A 21,962-nucleotide genomic window follows, 5' to 3' on the forward strand; every position below is an offset into this window, starting at 1 on the left:
TAGAATTTTGCATCCACCTCGAGGCACTTTGGACTGTTGGGTCACAGTAAATGACCAACAACACTACTACATCATTGTAGATACTTTCCATTACATAATATATCCCTAATTCATGAAAAATACAATTAAATATTTGTGATCCCATCACTTTACAGTCATCCATTACCTTGCGCTTTTATTTTGAAGTCGCGAAAAGGATAGCCAGTAGTCTTATAGTCGGGATCTACTTGTGTCAGCAAAAATCCGACTCGGTGTGAAAATCTATTCGGGTGGCGTCTAAATGGCCTATCTGTGCCATTTTCGTTCATATGAAATATATAGATATAGATATATAGGTATAGATAGGCTATAGATATATTACATTGATCAATATATAGTCATGTTAATGTTTGATATTCCTGAGACAGTGACACGAATTCCAGTGAAGCAATGACAGATTTGACCTTCCAAGTCAAACTATTTCTGTCTTGTCTCTGACATAAATACTGAGGTCTATGGACAAAGCAGAAAACAGCAGATGCTAACACCATAGGGAGGCAATACAGGGATTTGTCAAATGGATCCTCCTTCTGTTGCTGTTCTGTGCAGGTCTACTGGCTGAAAGGAGATTCATAGGCACAAAGCCAATTCTGCTTGGCTTGATGTTGCAATGGCAAGCAAATCTGATAACTAGGCAAAACCTCAGCTGCACATGATGGTATATATGCCTGAGGAACATGGAATGGATACAAGAAGATATTTTAAAAGGAGTTAATGTTCTGTGGGGCTTATAAGGGCTGTTATAGGAGGGATTTACATGCATGGACAGCGAATAGCATGTCAGGTACCACTGTGTCTGTGAGTTTTACAAGTTGCCCTCATAAACGAATCCTCATAATGCCCATGAAAGCGTTATTCAAGCAGTCGTTGAGATTTAAAACAGTGATAATACAGAAACAATGTCTGAATGTTGTAATAATTTAGTGCTTGGCATTATCATGAGCCTATGGCACCATAAATAGTTAATGTACAGAGAAAATGGGTAAAACAAACACACACATAAAAAAAAAAAAAGTCATGTTGGGATGCCACCTATGTTTGACAATATGTTGAATTCATATTGCTGTTTAAATTATTTACATTAGAGTTGTGCCGATGTGAAGTCATGTGAATATGAAATGACATTTTGAAAAAACTATTCTGATGCCAAAACTAGTCCGATGTCAGTCATCACCAAAATAAATTTTGATTAAAATCATAAATTACATTCTTCTGATAATCTAATAAAGGAAATTATAACTTTTCTTTTGATATTAATTTATTAGATTATCAGGCAATGGACCTAGCCAGTCATGTTCATTCTTCATACAGGGCATTCTATGACACACAGGAAACAGGAATTCACCCAAAATATTATCTGAATATTCATATTCTTGAAATAAGTTATTAGCTTTCAGATAAACATGAAATCGTGGAGACTTGGAAAGCATATTCTGATATTAGGAATGAAAAACATGTCAAAGGAAAAAAATATGAAAAATATAGCCCAAAACCAAAACAATTGAAGCAGTGATAGTTGTGGATGTCATTTCGGCAAACCTCACAAGCTTGTTTAGCACAAAACATTTAGCACATTCATAATGCTGTTTTGTTTGCTTATTGCCCTCAACTAGTCTATTCGTGTCAGTGCAAGGTGGTGGCATTGCCCGGTCTGTGTATACTATGTGGATGCACACGTTGTGAATGTGAAGTATATGAAATCAGTCCAATAGGCACTAAATATCTGTAAGTCTGTCAAGTCTACGTCAATGCGCCTAGACAGAACTCCGTCTCTTAGTGAAAGCCCTGAACGGGGAGAGGAAGTGCAGGCCAGTGGATATGGAGCTGATGCTTGTGCACTGGCGTGGGCCACACACACACCCAGCAGAGCCAGGCTCGAAGAAATGTGGGGACATGTCGCTGTGGTCCATGTAGGCGTCGGAGAAGGAGTAGTCCTGAGTGATCGTCATGGGGATGGAGCCCCTCAGCTTCTCTCTGCTTTTGTACCACAGACAGGAGCACACCGTCTGGAAATGCAGCACCTCTGTGTAGACCTCCTTTAGGCCTCGTTTCCTGGTGGCGTTGCCTCTCACGGGTGTGGAGGAGCTCGAGGCCGAGGTTGGAACCGGAGGAGGAGGCGCGTCCGCTCTCTGCTTGCCACCAGAGAGCAGGGTGGCTCTCTGCTTGCCCCCGGAGAGCAGGGCGGCTTTCTGCTCCTTGTCCCTCCGCTCGTCCTCGGCATTCATGGTCAAGAAGCGCAGCACCACCAAGTTCAGGAAGGCCCCTATCACAGTCAAGCCTGTCAGGATGTACACGAAGCAGAAGGCCACATACCTGGGATCGTTCTGCAGCGCGTGGTCCTTCTGCAGGGCCACATAGTCACCGAAGCCTATGGTGGTGAGTGTGATGAAGCAATAATAGTACGCATGGAAGAAGCTCCATCCTTCATAGTGGGAGAATGCCACGGCCCCCACACACAGGGTGCTCATACAGGAGAAGAAGCCGATCGTCACCATGTTTGCCATGGAAACCTCGGTTTGACGCAGTCCCAGGCACTTCTTGGCTTTGTGCAGCAGGTACCTGACGAAGGTGTTGATGCGCTCGCCCAAGCTCTGGAACATGACCAAGGTGAGCGGGATCCCCAGGAGGGCGTAGAACATGCAGAACACCTTGCCGGAGTCCGTGCTGGGGGCCGCGTGCCCGTATCCTGGTACGAAACGAGAAGGTCACATCATCTTATTCACTTTTATTTATTTATTTATTTATTTTTCACTATGATAATAGCCTATATACCTACAGTCATTTTGTTTCATGCGTTTCATTTCTAATTGTGCATCGCCTTAATTGTGCATAGCTTATTTGCAATCATGATTACAAAGGATAAATTAATCAAGCGCTATTAAAGACGATTTAGGCTATGTGAGAACTATCTCTGAATATTCTGTAACGCAGTGACAGCGCTGAAACAGAGAAGCGCGGGTTGGTCCTCATTTTTCTAAACAATATTTTGTATGTTTGCTTTGAATCAACGTATTATATAGTCTTACAGAAGGTATTTTGCGTTTTTCGTGTATAGAAACTGATGAACCGAGCTTACCTATTGTCGTTATCACAGTAATAGCGAAGTAGAAAGACCCGGCGAATCTCCACTGCACCCCAGCTTTGTGCGGTTTCAGATGCAAAACCACGACTTCCAGCTCTTCAAAGTTTACTTTGGTCAAGTTATATTTGCGCATAAGGTCCAATTTTCTATCGTCCAGCTTCTTCTTTTGACTTTTTTCCTGTTTAGATTCCAAGGTATCAAATACAGCCGCTCCGACCAGTAAATAGGTTAAGATACTGATGATGAGTGCAAGGGTCCTGGCGTTCTGTCTCTTCATGATAAGCAGACAGACTCAAACGTTTGTGACAGTTCGTCTTATTATATAACAGAGACCAATCTTAATTCGTTTCATGTCTATCGGATCTGATCATCTCTTCATCATGGAACACTTGGAGCACAGGAGGACTTTCGCAGAAGCGCACGTTCATTGGGAGCTGTCCTTTCAGAACCACCCCCACGTCGCAATTGGTTGTCGATTCAAACCCACACAGCCTACCTACATTATTGGATGCTGAATGGACAGCACTGGACATCTACTTTGAAGTCCAGATACAAGTCCAATACACTGTACAGTAGTATATAGTCCCGTGTATGGCTTTGGATGTGGATGATTTAGTATTCAGGTATTGTATTCTCCCATACTGATATGAAGTTATTATGGTCCCCCCCCCCCCCCCCCCCAAAAAAAAAAATGTGTACATAGTATGTGCTTTCATCCGGGGAGATAATTTTTACCTCTGTTTGTTTACACATACAAGGTCTCCAGGCTTCTGAAGGTGTTGTCTAGCAACATCATTTGCTAACCCTCTTGTCCTTGAGTAAATATCCAGGATCATTTAACACAAGCACACACACCCAAACAATTAACCTTTTTCCTAGCCTCTCTTGATCTGAATGGAAGCATTGTTATCAAGTTAATTAATACCCAAAGAAAGAGGTAAACAAGCATGACACGTTGGAACAATCACGATTCATTTATTTTACAGTGTAAAGATGTTATTTCCGACATATGACAGACATTACGATAGGTATTCAAATATGTAATCGTCAATCTCTTCTCTTAAATACACAGCTGCAACAGATAACATGCCCTGTTGTTGACGGACCAACAATAGGCTATTACTGGTATTGTAAATACAGAATCCACATTTTGGATAGGACAAATTGAATCCATGTAGATCTACATCATAATAGCCCAGCACAGTTTCTACTTTGAAATGATCAATACAATGAAATAAAATGTCATATAAAGGTCACAAGTATTTAGTTTTACATTGTGTGCAATCATAAATAATTGATATTGAATAGTGTGTACATTTGAGTTACTTAAATAATATAATCTTTTTTTGGAAGACAGTCTATGGGACACTGATTATAAATTAAAATTAAATAAGCATCTATAGCTTTGTAAATTAGCACAACACACAAAGGAACCCCTTCTATTTGTCAAAAACATGCTACCGAAATATAAAGGAGGATGGAATTGAAAAGTATGATTGTGGTAATAACTTGCATTATTATGCAATTGTAATAACAAAGAACAAAAAAAGAAGGAAAATCTGTGCCATTAAGTGCTGTGGCTAATCAGGGAACGTGAATACAGTCATTCTCTGTTTCTCTCACTGGAGGATTAAAACACCAGCTCCTCTGTTTCACACATCATGTATAATCAGCAATTTCAAACATACTATTGGTCCAAAAACAAAAGGTTTAAGTTTCCCAAAATGTTAAACATCATGATCATTATAAGTATGAGACGACTTCTTGAATAAGACTACAGTTTTGTTGGAGATGTTTGAGTTACATGGCTTAACCAGCTACGCTGTCTTGTCTACAAGGCTTCAAACTCATCAACCCTCTGCTTGGTGTTGCCTTGACGGATCTGCCGCAGGGTCTTGTACTTGTCTCGCCCAGCACGCATGTTCTCTGTGTGGAGCAGGTCGTTCTGGGTCTTCATGCTGTCTTCTCGGGCATCTGCCAACTCAGAACTCAGGGCCTTAGAGGAGGAGGGGGGGGGGGGGGGGGGCATAAAGATCGTTAACAAAACTGCATCAAGAATATTCTCATCGTGTATCAACAACATAATCGTAAATGTCGTTCACTGACAAAGCATGGGCTTGTCCCAACTTTTATTCTATCGTTTTGACAGTAAATACAATTGACTTTACAGATCAGGAGATCAAAGATAATCTTGAGATGTTTCAGCCAGTCTGGATGAATTGCTACGGGCAACAGGTGTTTGCATCGCACTGATATGTTTATGTTATTTGCATTGCTAGACCAAGGCTCAGAGAAATGAACACTCTCCGATCCTCCACTGCCTTTCAACTCATTATACCTTCTGCCCTCCTGACTAGTATAGGATCTAGAGCCTTCAGCCGTTCTGCTCCCCGCCTCTGGAACGCTCTGCCACCTAATATATGCAATATTGACACTCTCACCACTTTCAAATCCAGTCTTTTCTATTCTATTATTATTATTATTATTATTACTAAGCTCACCATCAGCTGTTTCTGCAGACGCTGGTTCTTCTCCGCCTCTGTGACGCGCTCCTCCTCCTCGCGGTGGTCGTTGATGTCCTGTGACCCCAGCTCAGCGCTGTAGGTGCTGTTCTCCTCACTGTTCTGCTCATGCTCATGCTCATGGTCACTCTCACTGTCGGAGGAGGAGGAGGAGGAGGAGGAAGAGGCAGGGGCAGGAGCAGGAGCAGCCGGGACGGACGTCACCAAGTGCAGCTCCTCCTTTGTCTTCACCAGGTCGTCCTGCACCTCCTTAGCCTGAGAGGAGTAGTGATCTGTTAGACTGGCTGGCTAGGATTTACTAGATTAGATTAGATTAGATTAGATTAGATTAGATTAGATTCACTTTATTGTCATTACACAGTACAAGGAAATGCAACAAAATTATTGTGCGTCTAACCAGAAATGCAACAAATAGCAATTATATTGCAGTGATAAGTAGCAGTATTTACAGCAATATTTACAGCAATCTATACAGTAAAGTGCAAATGGTAGCGTGATGTGCAATGACATACCATGTCATACCATGGTGACTGGATGTATATGTGCAGTGGTTATATATATATAAATTGAGATTATATACAATGTGCAATTGTACAGGCTATGATACATATGATACATATATGATAAATATGTCGTATAGTGAAGTATACAAAAATACAGGCTGTGGGCTATGATACACAGGGATGGGCTATGTACAGCATGATCTACACACAACGTTTTTCAACTGTGGGGGGCACATGGTCAAGTTTAGACCATTGGAGGGGCACCAATAGGGCACGTCCTCTCATTTTCGCCACTCAAAAGGGCATTTTTGCCACTCAAAAGGGCACTTAAGAGAGACGTTTTTCAACCGTGGAGGCACCAGGAGGGGCGGTCTGCCCCCCCCTTGAGTCCGCCAGTGCCTAGGAGGGTGAACAGTCCATGTTTGGGGTGAGAAGCGTCTGTTTGGCCTTCATGAGCTACTAATCCCTCAGATTTTAGGTGTGTTATCCATGACCATAAAAACCTCACCCTGCTTTGCCATGACTCCGCCTCCTCTTCCTTGACTCTGTTGGCATCCTCCAGGAGGGCGATCTTGGCAGTGTACTCCGCCAGCTCTGCAGTCTGAGAGAGAAGAAGCACAAGCTGGGTCATAACAAAGCCCCACAATAGCACCACCTCATACTTTGGGCTCCTATAACACTTTGTGACGTTAGAATTATAAGGTTCTATCTCCATTTTTGTAAAAATTGAGTTTTTTACATAATCTGATCCATTAGGTTTTTATTAATGCCTGTGTGGTGTTATTTTTAAAATGTTGACATTTTTTTGTTAGTAATTAATAAAATACAAAGGTTCCATCTCACAAAACATAATGGAATGTAAAAACTTTGACGCTCAATATCTCTGAACTACCCTAAACGGAGATAGAACCTTATCATTCTAAGATCACCACGTTGACACTCACAAGTGTCTCAACTAAAGTAACTTATGTTTGAATTATGAGTGAATGGGGAAAAGACTAGCTGTAAAGACACATGTTTTATGAAACAATAAACAATAAACAGTAGTCTGTTGATATTATATACTACAGGATGTCTGGCTTTGTGGAGAGTTCTTCACATAAAGACAATGACTAGCACAGTAGGGGACCCTACCCCTAACCATCTCCCCTAACCCTGCCACCCCCTCTCCCTCCCCCCCTGGACATGCATACAACCTCCCCTACCCCTAACCATCTCCCCTAACCCTGCCACTCCCCTCCCCCCATGGACATGCATACAACCTCCCCTACCCCTAACCATCTCCCCTAACCCTGCCACCCCCCTCCCCCCCCTGGACATGCATACAACCTCCCCTACCCCTAACCATCTCCCCTAACCCTGCCACCCCCCCTCCCCCTGGACACGCATACAACCTCCCCTACCCCTACCCATCTCCCCTAACCCTGCCACCCCCTCTCCCCCCCTGGACATGCATACAACCTCCCCTACCCCTAACCATCTCCCCTAACCCTGCCACCCCCCCTCCCCCCCCCCGGACATGCATACAATCTCCCCTACCCCTACCCATCTCCCCTAACCCTGCCACCCCCCCTCCCCCCATGGACATGCATACAACCTCCCCTACCCCTACCCATCTCCCTTAACCCTACCACCCCCCCCTCCCCGTTCGTTAACTCTGTGTTCTATATGCTCATGTTATCTGTTGCTTGTTGTTTCTGTGTTTTCCGTTTCTCCCATATTGTCAGCGTCTTTGAGCCTTGGAAAAAAGCGCAATACAAATATAATGAATTATTATTATTATTAGCAGAGTGGTATTCAGTGGTGTTGTCCCCCTCGCTCACCAGCTGTTCCTGGCTGTGGAGCTGTTCCTCAGCCTGCCTGGCCAGCTCCTCCTTGGCCAGTAGAGCCGCCTGACGCTCGATCTCCAGACGCGCTGCATCCTCCTCCACCCTCCTGCGCTCCTCCTCCAGCTTTACAGCCCTCTTCAACTGCTCCTCCAGTTCTGAAGGAGAAAGGTGTGGTATATGTTGACACACACACACACACACACACACACACACATAAACTGTATAGTGTATAGTATAAACATGTCTTCTGCACACATGTGTAGCTGTAAGGATTCTCCTGGAAAGTTTTTTTTTATGATGGTCATCCCTTTGTCTTAAAGCCACATTGTCCCTTGAAATGTTCATTTCAAGATGGCGGCCTATCTTTCTGTGGCCTTCCCCCTGACCTTTAACCTGAGTCACTGTATGTAGGACTGACCCTTTTTTCAAACCTCGATTGATATCTACGTAATGTGAAATACATAAACGTGTATTTGCATATCACTGAGGGTATTTAATGTGTGAACAAAGGAAAATTCATTCTCTTTTCGTGAGCTTAGAATTATAAGGTTCTATCTCCGTTTAGGGTAGTTCAGAGATATTGAGCGTCAAAGTTTTTACATTCCATTATGTTTTGTGAGATGGAACCTTTGTATTTTATTAATTACTAACTCAAAAATGTCAACATTTTAAAAATAACACCACAGAGGCATTAATAAACACCTAATGGATCAGATTATGTAAAAAACTCAATTTTGACCAAAAATGGAGATAGAACCTTATAATTCTAACGTCACGATTTGACCAGCAGACCAGGGAAAAAGGAAAAAAATTCTTTTATCACCTTCTTCTAAACCTAGGTTTATTTTTATTTATAAAATAAATTTAAAAAAATAGACACTGGAGAGAAAGAGAAACAGTACAAGGGGGGCAATATAAATTTTTAGGGGACACAGTAGAGGGGAAAACCGGGTGTCTTCAAGAGACGCAGTGCTGAGGGGCAGAAGTCTCAGGAGGAGCAGTTAAGGTGTAACTTGAAGAGATGGAGGTCTTCAGTCTACAACGGAAGATGGGTAGTGACTCTGCAGTTCTGACATGTCTGTGTCTTTCTCTTACCTTTTTCGGCCCTTTTAGTTGTCTCCTCGAACTGGTAAAGCCTCAACATCAAGTCCTGCTTCTCCCTCTCCATTAGCTCTTTCTCTTTCTCCATGGCCTCCCTCTTCTTTTTCTCATTCTCCAGTTGGGCCCTATGCAAGTTGAGCAAAGCACTGTGACTTGTGCTTGTACAGTACACGATGGAAGCCACACATACCACAGCTCACAAACTCCCATAAACCCATTTTATATAATAATAATAATAATAATAATAATAATAATAATAATAACTTTAATTTATATAGCTCCTTTCAAAAAGCCCAAGGACGCTTTACAAGGGAATGATCAGACAGACAAAACAGAAAACAAACAAAGCAAAACTGAAACAATGACTAGGGGCCAAGGGCCTTGGAGAACAGATGAGTTTTGAGGGCTAATTTGAAGGTATGATATATACATGTACATGAGATTCATTGACATTATGAATAAACTGCTAACTTTGCCTATGAGGATATACTGTAATTCATCATCTGTACATTAGTAATCATTTACACTATACTAATTTCTACTCCTCTGAGTTAACACTAGAAGAGGGTTACCCCTGTGAGTAAAAAGAAAAAATTCTATCTTTGCACTCGATCAAATCTATCTTTGCACTTCAGGATCCTCCTTTCATGACTTTTCCTAAATATGTGCGTTCTACCACCCAGTATCCTTACATTTTCAAAATCACTTCAGGATAAGATAGTATAATTAAAGCTGTTTTGCAGTTTTTCTGTGTAGGAGGAGGCAGGCTAAAAAAAGAAGCGCCCTCTAGTGATCTCTGTGTGTAAATAGCAGATTTACATTCTAAAAAGGCGGTCTATTCGGTTGTTAAGTCGTGACGTGTTTCCGGGTCCAACGTTGGCTGAGGCGCTCTCTTCGAAATGCCTCAGTAATAATAATAATAATTCATTATATTTGTATAGCGCTTTTCCGAGGCTCAAAGACTGACAAATATGGGAAAAACGTGAAAGTGCTCTGTCCCTTGTTGTATGAATAGATCCCAGTCTAAAAACCGATTGAACTGTCATTCTACCACTGTAGTACACTGGTACTCTGGTGCGGGAAATTTCTGGTTTGGACCCGGAAATTGCTAAACGTCACGTTTGACGTCAGACTTAACAACCGAATTTGACCCCCAAGGCAGCTCTACTAGTAGGTAAAATAGGCCCGGCTGTTGTGGTGTTGAAGCCGTGTCCTCTCACCTCTCCATCTGTTTCTTGTGTTTCTCCTCGCGGGCGCTGGCCTTCATCTGCTGCACCTCGATGGTGTCAGGCTTGCGGCGCCGCATGTACAGCTCATGGTTCCCCATGCACAGCTGCAGGATGCGCTTGTTCACACGCAGGCGAGGGGCGTAGAACACAAAGTCCTGAAAATATACAATAAGGAGCTTTTATATTCCTTTCTCTCATGTGTGCAGTATCATCTACTGTATACAGGGTTCCTACATGTTTCAATAAGTAACATTTAAGACCTTTTTGGACCTTTTTTAGACCTCTTTGGATAGAATTTTAGACCTATTCGCGACACCGTATGATAGCTTTTTGTCATCCTTGAGGTGATGAAATTAGGGATTTCACTGCCATACAAACAAAAAAGGAAGCGAATTGGAATTTTTTTGGTTACAGCTTGATTCATTTCCACATAAATAGATGTGGTCGGACTGATTTCCTTGCAGGATCAACTTTTTAAGACCTAGCACCTCTTTTTTAGACCGAATAACTGAAATCTGAGACCTTTTTAGGCCTTATAGATTGGATTGCTGGATCTTAGACTTTAAGGCTTTTTAAGACCAGCGTGGGAACCCTGTGTATATGAGCTGTACGGACTGGAGTACATTAGACACAGAGGACAATATTCAAATTATTCTTAAGTACTTACGGGAGATTTCTTATCAATGGGCTTAATGATGAATTTCTTGTCATTGAATGAAATGTTCCTGATTTCACTCCAGGGAAACCCAATTTTTGGAGACAGTCTGGAAGTCAACACAAGAGTATGTTATGGTAGGCAAAACACAACATTCTATTAACATTCTACACTCCTTTCTTTAATTATTAATTATTACGGCCTCTCATTCACCCATTCACACACACATTCACACACACATTCACACACCAATGGCGGCAAGCTGCCATGCAAGGCGCTGGCCCGCTCACTGGGAGCAATTTTGGGGTTCAGTGTCTTGCCCAAGAACACTTCGACATGTGGCCAGCCGGGACTCGAACCACCGATCTGCCAACCTTGTGATCATTAGACGGTGGCTCTAACTCCTGGGCCACAGCCACCCCTAGGTAGAACCTTTCTAGGTAGAACAACGGTGGAATCCGGGGGAATTAGGCCAATGACCTCTCAATAACAACAACCACCAGGTCATGTTAGCGTACAGCAGGCTGGGGCGTGATGAGGTAATACAGGTCATTGACTCAGGGGACTGACTCCTGGTCTGTTGCCCTCCTCAATAGGGGTTCACATGGTCATCATTACTCAGCATGCTACAAATGTGAGGTCATCAGTCATACATACATACTGTACATACATACATACTGTACATACATACATACATACTGTACATACATACATACTGTACATACATACTGTACATACATACATACTGTACATACATACTGTACATACATACATACATACTGTACACACATACATACATACATACATACATACATACTGTACATACATACAGACAGACAGGCAGACATACTGTACATACATACATACATACATACATACATACATACTGTTGTGAAGGCCCACAGTTTAGAGCCAGTTTAGTTTCCCCAAACCAGCCCTATTTTGCCCCAGTTATTTCCTTTGTTATTTTCTATACTATTCATATACGTTTCGTGAAGTGTATGTATTGTTATTGTAATGTTTATGTATATGTTTGATGACGTGGTATATCCGGGGTGTGTCCGTGACCCGGATGCTAGGTTCGGTGGTGTATATATAGGAACGGAAGTGCTCAGTGTGTCAGTGTGTGATGAGAATCAGAACGAGAGAGAGTAACGAGAGAGAAGCAACGAGAAGTCAATCTAAGATGGCGGATTCAGTAACACGCACACCGTGCGGAAGCTGAAGACCAAGAGTGATTATCGAGTTCAGAGCTGTGATAGCCCGTTTTAGTTGTGTTCCCGTTAGACAGCCTTGCCCGCAGCCGGCTTTTAACGTTGGACCAAGCGAGACGCCAAACTGGACAGAATCGTCGCCTCCACGAGCGGACTGCGACCGAACGCTGACTCCATCGGAGCTTCGACGTGGACCACCGGACCTGGGCCCTTCACCTCGTCGTGGACCACGAAGAAGGCCCTTTCCCTCCGCGTTGCTACGTCACCCCCCCCCTTTTGTCTGCTACCTTCCTCGACGCACATGCCATCCAACCAGGCCTCAACGCGCACCACAGTCCGGGACTATAAGCCTGTTCAGGCCAGATACTATGAGTGAGTGATTGAGTGTGTGTGTGGCCAGCGGGGAGGGAGTGTATATATCTGGGGATGTATACATCAGTTATGTAAATAAATGTGTTGTTCATATGTGATACCGTTACCGTGTGTTAGTTGTTTGTATGCTAATGCTAATTCCAAGGCTAATGCTAATGCTAATTCCAATGCTAATGCTAATGCTAATTCCCATGCTAATGCTAACGATAGTAACTGCTAGTCTAACGGTTTGCTGGCGCCCCCTGCCTGTATCCTCCTACACTGCCTATTTAGCTTAGAGTTAGTTAGATAACCAGCCCCTTCCTAAATTCTACAGTCCTTTTAGCTACTCCCTGGTTACACATACATACATACATACACACACACACACACACATACATACATACTGTACATACATACAGACAGACATACATACTTATCATCGTGAGCATAGATGTTCAGTCCCAGAGCGTCCACGCCCAGCCATAGATCTGTTCCCTTCCTGTTCTTGATATCAAAGTAGTTGACTCCGTACATCTCCAGGTCCTGGGCAATCTTTAGATACTCAAGCATAGAATCCTCCCTATTCATTAATGACAAATGATGATCAATATTTTTTTTTAATAATATTTGCCAGAATGCGTGTATTTGACAATGTAGCCTACTCCTACTCACTTCAGCATGGATCCATGCTCCTCGTGCCAAACCTGGATGCGCTGCTCCCACTGCTCCTTAGACAGCTTGTGTTGGTCAAGCACTCTGAAGAGGAAGAGGAGGCTATAAATATCCACATGACTGTTGTCATTTTGTATTAATACTGTATATGCATATATCCTTCTCAAGCACATACACCATGTCATACAAAATATCATATTATTGCTTTTATTGACCATCGACTGTAAGGCTATAGGACATCTAACGGCAGAGTCTTCGGTAGGCAAAGGGATGAACTAGAGATCGAGAGGTATAGAGACCTAGAGGTATAGAGGCCTAGAGGTATAGAGGTATAGAGGTATAGAGATCTAGAGATATAGAGGTATAGAGGTATAGAGGTATAGAGGTATAGAGGTATAGAGGTATAGAGGTATAGAGGTATAGAGGTATAAAGGTATAGAGGTATAGAGTATAATCCAGCTCAGGCCCGGGGCCATTGGCAGTCTCTGTGATAGAAGGGAAAAATCTACTTCTATCACCATCTTCTAAACCTAGACTTTTTAAAATTGTATATATAGACACTGGAAAAACAGAGAAACAGTACAAGGGGGGCAATAGAAGTTTTAGGGGAGACACGGTAAAGGGGGGAAAAAGCGTGTGTCTTCAGGAGACGCAGTGCTGGGGGGGCAGTAGAAGTCTCAGGAGGAGCAGTGCTGGGGGGCAGTAGAAGTCTCAGGACAGGAAGATCTCCACACTCACCTCTTTGGCAGCAGGCGCTCTGAGGCCAGGTACCCAGGCTGGTGTACCTCCTTGTTGAAGTCTCCGAACTTGGTCTGCACCGAGTAAGAGGCCAGCAGGACAGCCGACTCGGGGGGACAGTAGACGTTGTCGTTCAGGATGCCGTCCTTCACCTGCAGGAAGAAGAGCTTCTGTGTGATGTCCTGGACCAGCTCCTCTGAGACGTCCTCTGGGTAGAACTTGGCGCGAAACCTGAACTGCAGTGGGTTGTCTTTCTTCACCTCCTGGGCCGTCACCTGAGAGAGACGAGAGATGAGAGCACCAGTGTTGTTAATGGCTTCTAATGCACATCGCCAGAACAAAGCATGTCGTGAGGCGTTAGAATTATAAGGTTCTATCTCCATTTTTGTCCAAATTTAGTTTTTTACATAATCTGATCCATTAGGTGTTTATTAATGCCTGTGTGGTGTTATTTTTTAAAATGTTGACATTTTTGAGTTGGTAAATACAAAGGTTCCATCTCACAAAACATAATGGAATGTAAAAAGTTTGACGCTCAATATCTCTGAACTACCCTAAACGGAGATAGAACCTTATGATTCTAAGCTCACGATGTGTTATTATTTGCAAGGCTTACTGTACACAGCCACAGTGTAGTTCCATACAGTAAACTAAAGCCACTGCAAAGCAGCAGACACAACATCAGCCATATACACAACATCAGCCATATACGCATAACATACCAATAGCTACCACCAATACCTTTTTATCAAATTTCAGCCATGTGCTGATTCCTTTGGTGTCCACGAACTGCAGACCAAAGTACCAGACTTCACGCAGGCCGACAGTCCTGACCACCTTGATAAGAACACAGGGCAGAATAAAAAGATGTCTTTTACCATTTCTTTTTCCCCCCAGAAATAAGATAATGATCATGATATAGGATAGATAGTGAACTGACTTGTTCGAAAAGCTGTTTTCCAGTAGTGTTGGGGTGGAAGGAGAACTCCAACTCCGCATCCATGGAGGTGACCCGAACATTGACCTGCAGTGTATAATATGAGAATTCAATTCACTGGGAATCAAAGCATCTAGCTATGAAGTGCCTTGCAGTGATGCTTATATTCAATATACCCAAAACCTGCGACCCAAACGTAAAATGCATCTCTGGTGGTGACAATCCCAGTTCGATTCCGGCCATTGACATATCCTGCATGTCATCCCCCCTCTCTCTCACCCATCCTTTCTCACCAGACCTCTGGCCATTCTATCTGAAAAATGTCTTGGTCTTCTAGATCTTGCCTTGACTTCAATTGTTCCATTTATTTTCCATTTTCTGATGATGTTTCTGACAGTGGAAATGGCTAGTTTGAAATGTTGCGAGAGTTTTTTGTAGCCTTCTCCTTGATGGTGGAAGTGAACTATCTTGATTCTGACATCCTTGGACAACTGTTTAGAGGAACCCATGGTTTTTAACACCAGACACAACAGCCACCGCAGTCAGATACTTTAGAAGGCACAGAGTTACTTCAGAATATATAAACTCTTCCAAAAAAGTTCGGAAACGTTATTTCGGTCGATTATTCCTCCCCTTTAATAATACCAATTGGTATTGTATTTTATATATCGTTGGAAAGCCTGATTAGTCACCTTTACAACTTGTAAGGATCATGCATTCGTGGAATGAGCAACACAGCTAAACGTGTGGGTAGCGGCCCAAAACAATCTGCCAAAATCCCCTGCAATATTCTTCTGTTGGTATTCACTCTCGTTTTGAGTTGCTTGGTGGATTGGATGATTGCACTCTCCCACAGTAATAAGGGAAAAACACATATTGGCAATTTTTACACTTTTCATTTTACACTGTCAGGGACCTCAATAGCGTGTGGAAGATCCATACGCAGTCACAACAGCTTGGCACCTCCTCCTCATGCTGGTCACCAGCCTGGTCACACACTGTTGTGCGATGGCATCCCATCCCTCAACCAGGATTTGCCGCAAGTCAGCCAACTTGGTTGCGTTGGTCACTCTGGCACGTACAGCACGCCCAAGCTGATCCCACAATTGTTCAATTGTTCAATTGGGTTGAGGTCTGGACTTACGGCAGGCCATTCCATTCTCTTCACTCCCAAATTCTGGAGGTACTCTGTGATGATCCTGGCTCTGTAGGGGTGTGCGTTCTCATCCTGGAGGATGGAGTTAGGTCCCAGATTCTGGAGATATGGGATCGCCACTGGCTCCAGAATATAATTCCGATATCTCACTGCATTGAGATTGCCTTCAAAGATGACAAGTTCTGTTTTGCCTGTGAAACACACTAACCAACAGAAGAATATTGCAGGGGATTTTGGCACATTTCGGCCGCTACCCACACGTTTAGCTGTGTTGCTCATTCCACAAATGCATGATCCTTACAAGTTGTACCTCATTGTAAAGGTGACTAATCAGGCTTTCCAACGATATTGATATATACAATATCAATTGGTATGGGGAGTTTAGTTCGACCCTGGAATTATATTCACCTGACTCATTGAAGCCCTAACGAGTAAATCACCTTGGTCTGGGCCTTAGTAATCATCTTCTCAAAAGGTAACAAAGAATAATCCAAAAGGGTTCCCAAACTTTTGCACAGGGCCCTTTTTTATCATTTAAAACTCATTAATGAAAACTCGATAAATATAATAAAAATAAACTTTGCAGAAAGGTGTCATGTTTAAACTTTGTAGCATTTAGTGTTCAGGTTTGCTTTCAATCACTTGGAGATGAATTGTAACAGACATTTAAACCAGGGGTGCCCACATTTTTAAACTGTTACACAATGTAGGAATAATTATATTATTTGGGTAATGGATCCCTTTGTGTGGGTGTGAGGTACTTTGCTCATAAACCATTTCTAATTGCATGCTATCTCACTAGACTTTGGACTACCCTTGCAAGGTGCAACAAGGTTATTCTAAAGCAGATTAACCACTTGCCAAGTAGACTACAGAGTTCAACATGAATAATAACATAATGCCTAACTTAAGGGTGACCCACTAATAGTTTTACGAGGTAAAATAAAACATATACCTATGCCCTTCAACTGTTCGGGAGGGAGATGGAAAAGGATTTGTATTGTGATCATGTATGTAAGATTCAGATTTAGTATTGCAGAGGAGCTCTTCAATATGGAGTTATTTAAGACTTTCTAAAATTGGAGATTTGACGTTTGTGTGCGAAATAATTCCATAACTGCCCCATGAACCTTGGCAGAGAGTTGAAGCGTTGGCTTTCAGTTACACAACATTTTTATGAACTTACACTAAAGCACGCCCCAGTGCTATAAAGATAAAACCCACTTAAACTTGTGCAACAAAAAACTGGAACATCCGTTTTTACAACCGCAATGTTTCCGACATCTTTCCCATAGAACAATGTTTACGACAATTTCACACACCATGATGATACACGAAAATATCCTCCTCTTTATAGTCAAAATTATTCATTTATATCCTAAAAAAATATATCAGTTGGGCTAAACCTGACCAAATATCTAGATAGAGGAAGTTTTCCCATTATAAGTAGATTTCATTCCACTGGAAAGCCTCAACTACTATTCACTTCACATGTCAGTGTCTCCCAGGGCAACCCGAGACTATTTATCATAATGTTGAGAACTTATCTACAGAAAAGAACGTCAAAGAAGCTGTGTCTGACGTCAATATGACCCCTGTAGTGTGACGCTTTCTCCTTGGAACATAAAAAGGAGCACTGTGTTCTAAGTGAAACTCAACAGTCCAAATATAGGCTTAGTATGTTTAGTATAATGTTTGTTTAAAACTCAGTACCCTTGGTGTAATTGCTTTGAGATACGTACTGTAGATCTTGGTCAAGGGAACCTATATCACTACAATGCCTGGTCTATCATATTGACACAAAATATGTTAATGTGTACTACGCATTGGACAGTCTGTACTTGATGTGCTTTAAAGCACCTCTCTGTGTCACTGATAAGTGTTGAAAGAGGCTCGCAGGAAGGAAATGCTGTCAATATGTCTACGACAATATCTAGATAGCAGGCCTAGGCGGTGCAGGACTCCTGTTGTTATAAGAGTATAAAAGAAGAGTGAATCGTTAATGGCTTTATTGTTTTACTACTGGATAGATTAATTAAAAATAATTAAACCTTTAATGATCCAATTCCACACATTTAGACCTAATGATAGCTTGTCAGTCTTTAAAGAGCAATAACAGCATAACCATACCATAATGCCATTAATCATGACAAACTGCTGAACGACAGCACACACAGCTAGCACAGACAAGAGATACGGTCTCTCAGTTACCATGAATAGGGTATGGGTTAAACTCTAGTTAATAAGTTTCAAGATGGCTGGGTATGGCATGGCTCAGGAGTCTGACTCAACAGACAATATTCTGTAGTCAATCAAATGCATGTTTGGCATATTGTAATAGTATATGTCAATGAAACATACAGTAGGAGGCGAGTCTATACAGATTGAATAGTCTTGGTTTATGCGTATAGTCTTTTAGGCCTAGTTAGGTGTAAGTATTCCGAAAAAAACAAATAATAAATGTGAGGCATTTCATTCATTTTCAATTGTCGATATATAAAGTCAGAAAAGCTCACCGTTTTAGGCATGTTGGTTGTTGACAGAGGGTATCAGCTCAGGTAGAAGAATCTCGTCTCCAAAGTTGCAGCAACAGCCTTCTCCCCGTGGTAACCGCTCCCTGATAAATACCCAACGTCCTCCTGCTCCGGGACTCTCCAAGGTAGGTCGTCTGCCGTCTGTCCTTTGAACTTGGTTGTAGCTCAATTGGAATGACGTAGTAGTTGGCTTATACTTGTCTGACTCATGATCTGATACAAATGCCTATATACCTCAACTCAATACAACCAAGGAGTTTGTGGTGGAAACTGATTTGAAGGCTCCACCCTACTGCAATCCCCTACCTCAGCACATTGGCCATGGTGACCTTCGGTCGGACATGTACAGCCTTAAGTTACTAGTGATTTATTTCTTATTTTCTGACCATTTGACTAAAGATAGTTAGGTGTCCTTTAAAAAAGCCAACATACACTTAGGGCTAAGTAACCTTAAGTCTTAGACTTTTACAAAAGAGCATGTTAAATATCCTAATGAGAAACCCATTTCATACTCAATTTTAACCCTTCCCTAAAGGTGGTAAAGAGCCACCTGATGAGGACACAATTATAACCAGGCCTAAGTAATATGGTTGTTATGAATTAATAATATCAATATCTTATATATTGCAATTCAAAGTAGGCCTAATATATTTACAATGTGAATCACCTAAATAATGAACAGACTCAAACTAAGTTTCAAACTAAGTTGTCATGAATGAAAAATGAAAGGATGTGATATGTGCGGCACATAACCAAACCAGCCTTTAACTGATATACAAGTTAGCAAACATGGAAAACCTTAGTCTGAGAAAGTGACTTTTGCAAAAGAGCATGTTAAATATCCTAATGACTCAAGAGAAACCCATTTCATACATTCCATTTTCATTTTGACCTGTTTGAGATGTAGGCCTATTGCCTATGTAGACCAACCGTCACTCCAAATCTTTTTATCCCTTCAGCTATCAGACTACTTAACTCAGACGGTGATCACTTCAAGTAGACTTACCATGCTCTGTTCTTAGTCGAGTAGTTCTTTTATCTTTCCGATTTCTTTTATTTATTTATTTACTTTTTACTTTTTCTAAAAGGTGCCGTTTAATGACCTTGTTGTCTGTTTACTAAACTGTGCTTGACATGACATTGTACTGTTGTATGTTGTTGGTGTCTGAATGAGGAGTAAAGCTACAAATGAATCGCCCCCAGTGGGGCGTCTGAATCTGAATCTGAATCTGAATCTTTAATACAAAAATAAACAAAATACAACACAGACATGCTAATTGTATTCCAAGTTAAGATGCAGTCTTATCAATTACCTGAAATTCATCAGATTCAACAGTGCTTGCAAGCCTGAGAAAAACTTGTCCTTCCAAAAAACAATAACAACAATTAAAACTCATCTTTGATGTTGAAATGAGGCTGGTCTTCAGGTTTGAAGTGCTTATTGGGACTGCCATCCTCATTAAGGATACGCATGGCGGTGTAGCCCACGATGGGATACTTGGTTTTGTATGTGCCCTCAAAAACACTGTCCAGGGCCCTCAGCTCCTCTTCAGTCAGGCCAGTCTAACAAACGGAAAACAGAAACCGCAGTTCATTACTTCCGCATTTTTAAGTGTGCAATTTCGTGAATATGCACTGTTTGGCTTTCAACAAGATGGAACACTTTGGAATATGGATGAACCATTTGAAAAAAGCTAATCTATTACTAAGAATGATAAGAGAAAGCAGAGACTGAATCATGACTTGGTACCCTTGTGACTCATCAATACAAACTGCGACACTTTAAATGAATGTGCAATAACACTATGTGCAATATGACAACCCTCGGGTACATAAGGTTCAGAGATAGGAAATGTTAGGATATTTATAGCATAGCATAGAGTACAGCACAGTGTTTTATTTGTATAGTATAGTATAGTATAGTATAGTGGATAGTGTACATAGCCTTTATTTATGTAAACCAGCTCTTTTCCCTTCTTGTTTTTAGTATTTTTTTTCCTAGCACCAGGGGAGCCCCCCCTCCTAAATTTCGTTGTATGGTACCTGTACTGTATTAATGACAATAAAGACCATTCATTCATTCATTCATTCAATCAATCATTCATTCATTCATTCATTCAACTCACTGTGTCGGAAGTCAGGTCTGCTGTTTCAAGGGACATTTTGGCAACAGCTCTTGTTGAGTCTTTGCCAGCTAAGAGATTGTAAGGTGCATCTTTCCCATAGAACTCTGAAATGTTAACCAACATTTTACATAACATCAATTATGTAGGCTATATTATTATTATTTTTTTTATTTTTATTATCCTTAGAATACAAAACTATTAATCGTGCTGGCCCAGGCACAGAGATGATGGATATTCAACATAAACTAGAAAATAAGTAACGAACCAATTAGCATTCATGTTTGACTTTTTGTTGTTGGCTATAATTGTTGTATTATTATGGTCGTGTGGCTATTATTAGTGCGCCACATTAAAGTATTGGTACAGTGATGTGTGATAAGTTGTAGTAAGTATCATGTTCGGAAGGGACCCCACTGTTTTATTTACCTTTTCCCATGGTAACGTCAAACACCACTCCCTTTATTGCCATGTAAATGGGTTGTCCCTCCTAAAACGATTACAGGAGTTACAGTGAGATTATTAAAAGAAATAACACTCACACGCTGCCCATTGAGGGCTTTCTACATTGAAGTTGCATAACTTTGGATGAAACATTAAACAGACTTACCTCACTCCCATCATATCTGATTAAATCTTCGTCAGTGAACAGTCGGACAGGTTTTGAGGCTGGTCTGTGTTTCAATTTCAAGTCGTCTGCCAAACACGACAAGATCAATAAAAATGTGATCCAAAATTGCACTGCTGTTATTAACATAGTCGTCTTTGGACGAATCTCACAAGTTAAATGCGATGCTCACTTCCTGGAACGGTCTTCTATGGGCTTCACAGCTGCACTGTTGAGGGCGTTATGTTATGGGGCAATGGCGTGTTCAATGTGCAAGTAGGATGACCATAAATAAATCAGAGTACTTGTTATAATATTACACGATAATAAATATCGTATGATCTATAGTTGTATTATAGTTGATGACGGTCACATGATGAGTTTCAATCGATCCGTTCCCGGGGATCATATGTCGGGGTAAACATGGCATGCTGCGCGTCACCTGATAACATTGACTGAAGAAGCATTATAGCATAATTATACATCTGTGGAAGAGGTTGCACATTCTGCAGTTCTATGAGGACCCGCTCTGTTTAATAAGCCTGTCGCTATTCAGAGAAAGGCAAAACTGACCGTAGCCAATATAGATAACCCGAACCCCATTCACCGATTCCAATTGATGACGTCATATGGCTTCAACTCGGTGAGTTGCAGGTAGCATGACCCC

General features: G+C 41.7%; 3 protein-coding genes across 3 annotated transcripts; all 3 read right to left on the bottom strand.

Moving 5' to 3' along the window:
• Positions 1-1,793: 1,793 nt before the first annotated feature.
• On the bottom strand, positions 1,794-3,401 carry kcnk3b (potassium channel, subfamily K, member 3b; the record flags this gene model as incomplete). Its single annotated transcript, XM_080538044.1, has 2 exons — positions 3,116-3,401; positions 1,794-2,725 (listed from the first exon to the last, which is right to left on the bottom strand). Exons 1-2 carry the CDS (start codon positions 3,396-3,398, stop codon positions 1,794-1,796), a joined length of 1,215 nt encoding a protein of 404 aa, XP_080394170.1. The 5' UTR covers positions 3,399-3,401.
• A 695-nt stretch (positions 3,402-4,096) lies between these two features.
• ezra (ezrin a) lies at positions 4,097-18,794 on the bottom strand. The gene is made up of 13 exons (XM_080545776.1): positions 18,548-18,794; positions 14,879-14,962; positions 14,680-14,775; positions 13,939-14,213; positions 13,201-13,284; positions 12,962-13,108; positions 10,973-11,069; positions 10,297-10,460; positions 9,071-9,201; positions 7,970-8,130; positions 6,655-6,747; positions 5,623-5,898; positions 4,097-5,117 (listed from the first exon to the last, which is right to left on the bottom strand). The coding sequence occupies exons 1-13, from the start codon at positions 18,557-18,559 to the stop codon at positions 4,953-4,955; spliced, it is 1,785 nt and encodes a 594-aa protein (XP_080401902.1). The 5' UTR covers positions 18,560-18,794; the 3' UTR covers positions 4,097-4,952.
• A 987-nt stretch (positions 18,795-19,781) lies between these two features.
• On the bottom strand, positions 19,782-21,640 carry nenf (neudesin neurotrophic factor). Its single transcript, XM_080544776.1, has 4 exons — positions 21,299-21,640; positions 21,118-21,178; positions 20,692-20,795; positions 19,782-20,128 (listed from the first exon to the last, which is right to left on the bottom strand). The coding sequence occupies exons 1-4, from the start codon at positions 21,443-21,445 to the stop codon at positions 19,952-19,954; spliced, it is 489 nt and encodes a 162-aa protein (XP_080400902.1). The 5' UTR covers positions 21,446-21,640; the 3' UTR covers positions 19,782-19,951.
• Between the last annotated feature and the right edge of the window lie 322 nt (positions 21,641-21,962).

Source organism: Nansenia antarctica (assembly GCF_963989245.1).
Source record: "Nansenia antarctica genome assembly, chromosome: 1".
Taxonomy (NCBI): Eukaryota; Metazoa; Chordata; class Actinopteri; order Argentiniformes; family Microstomatidae; genus Nansenia; species Nansenia antarctica.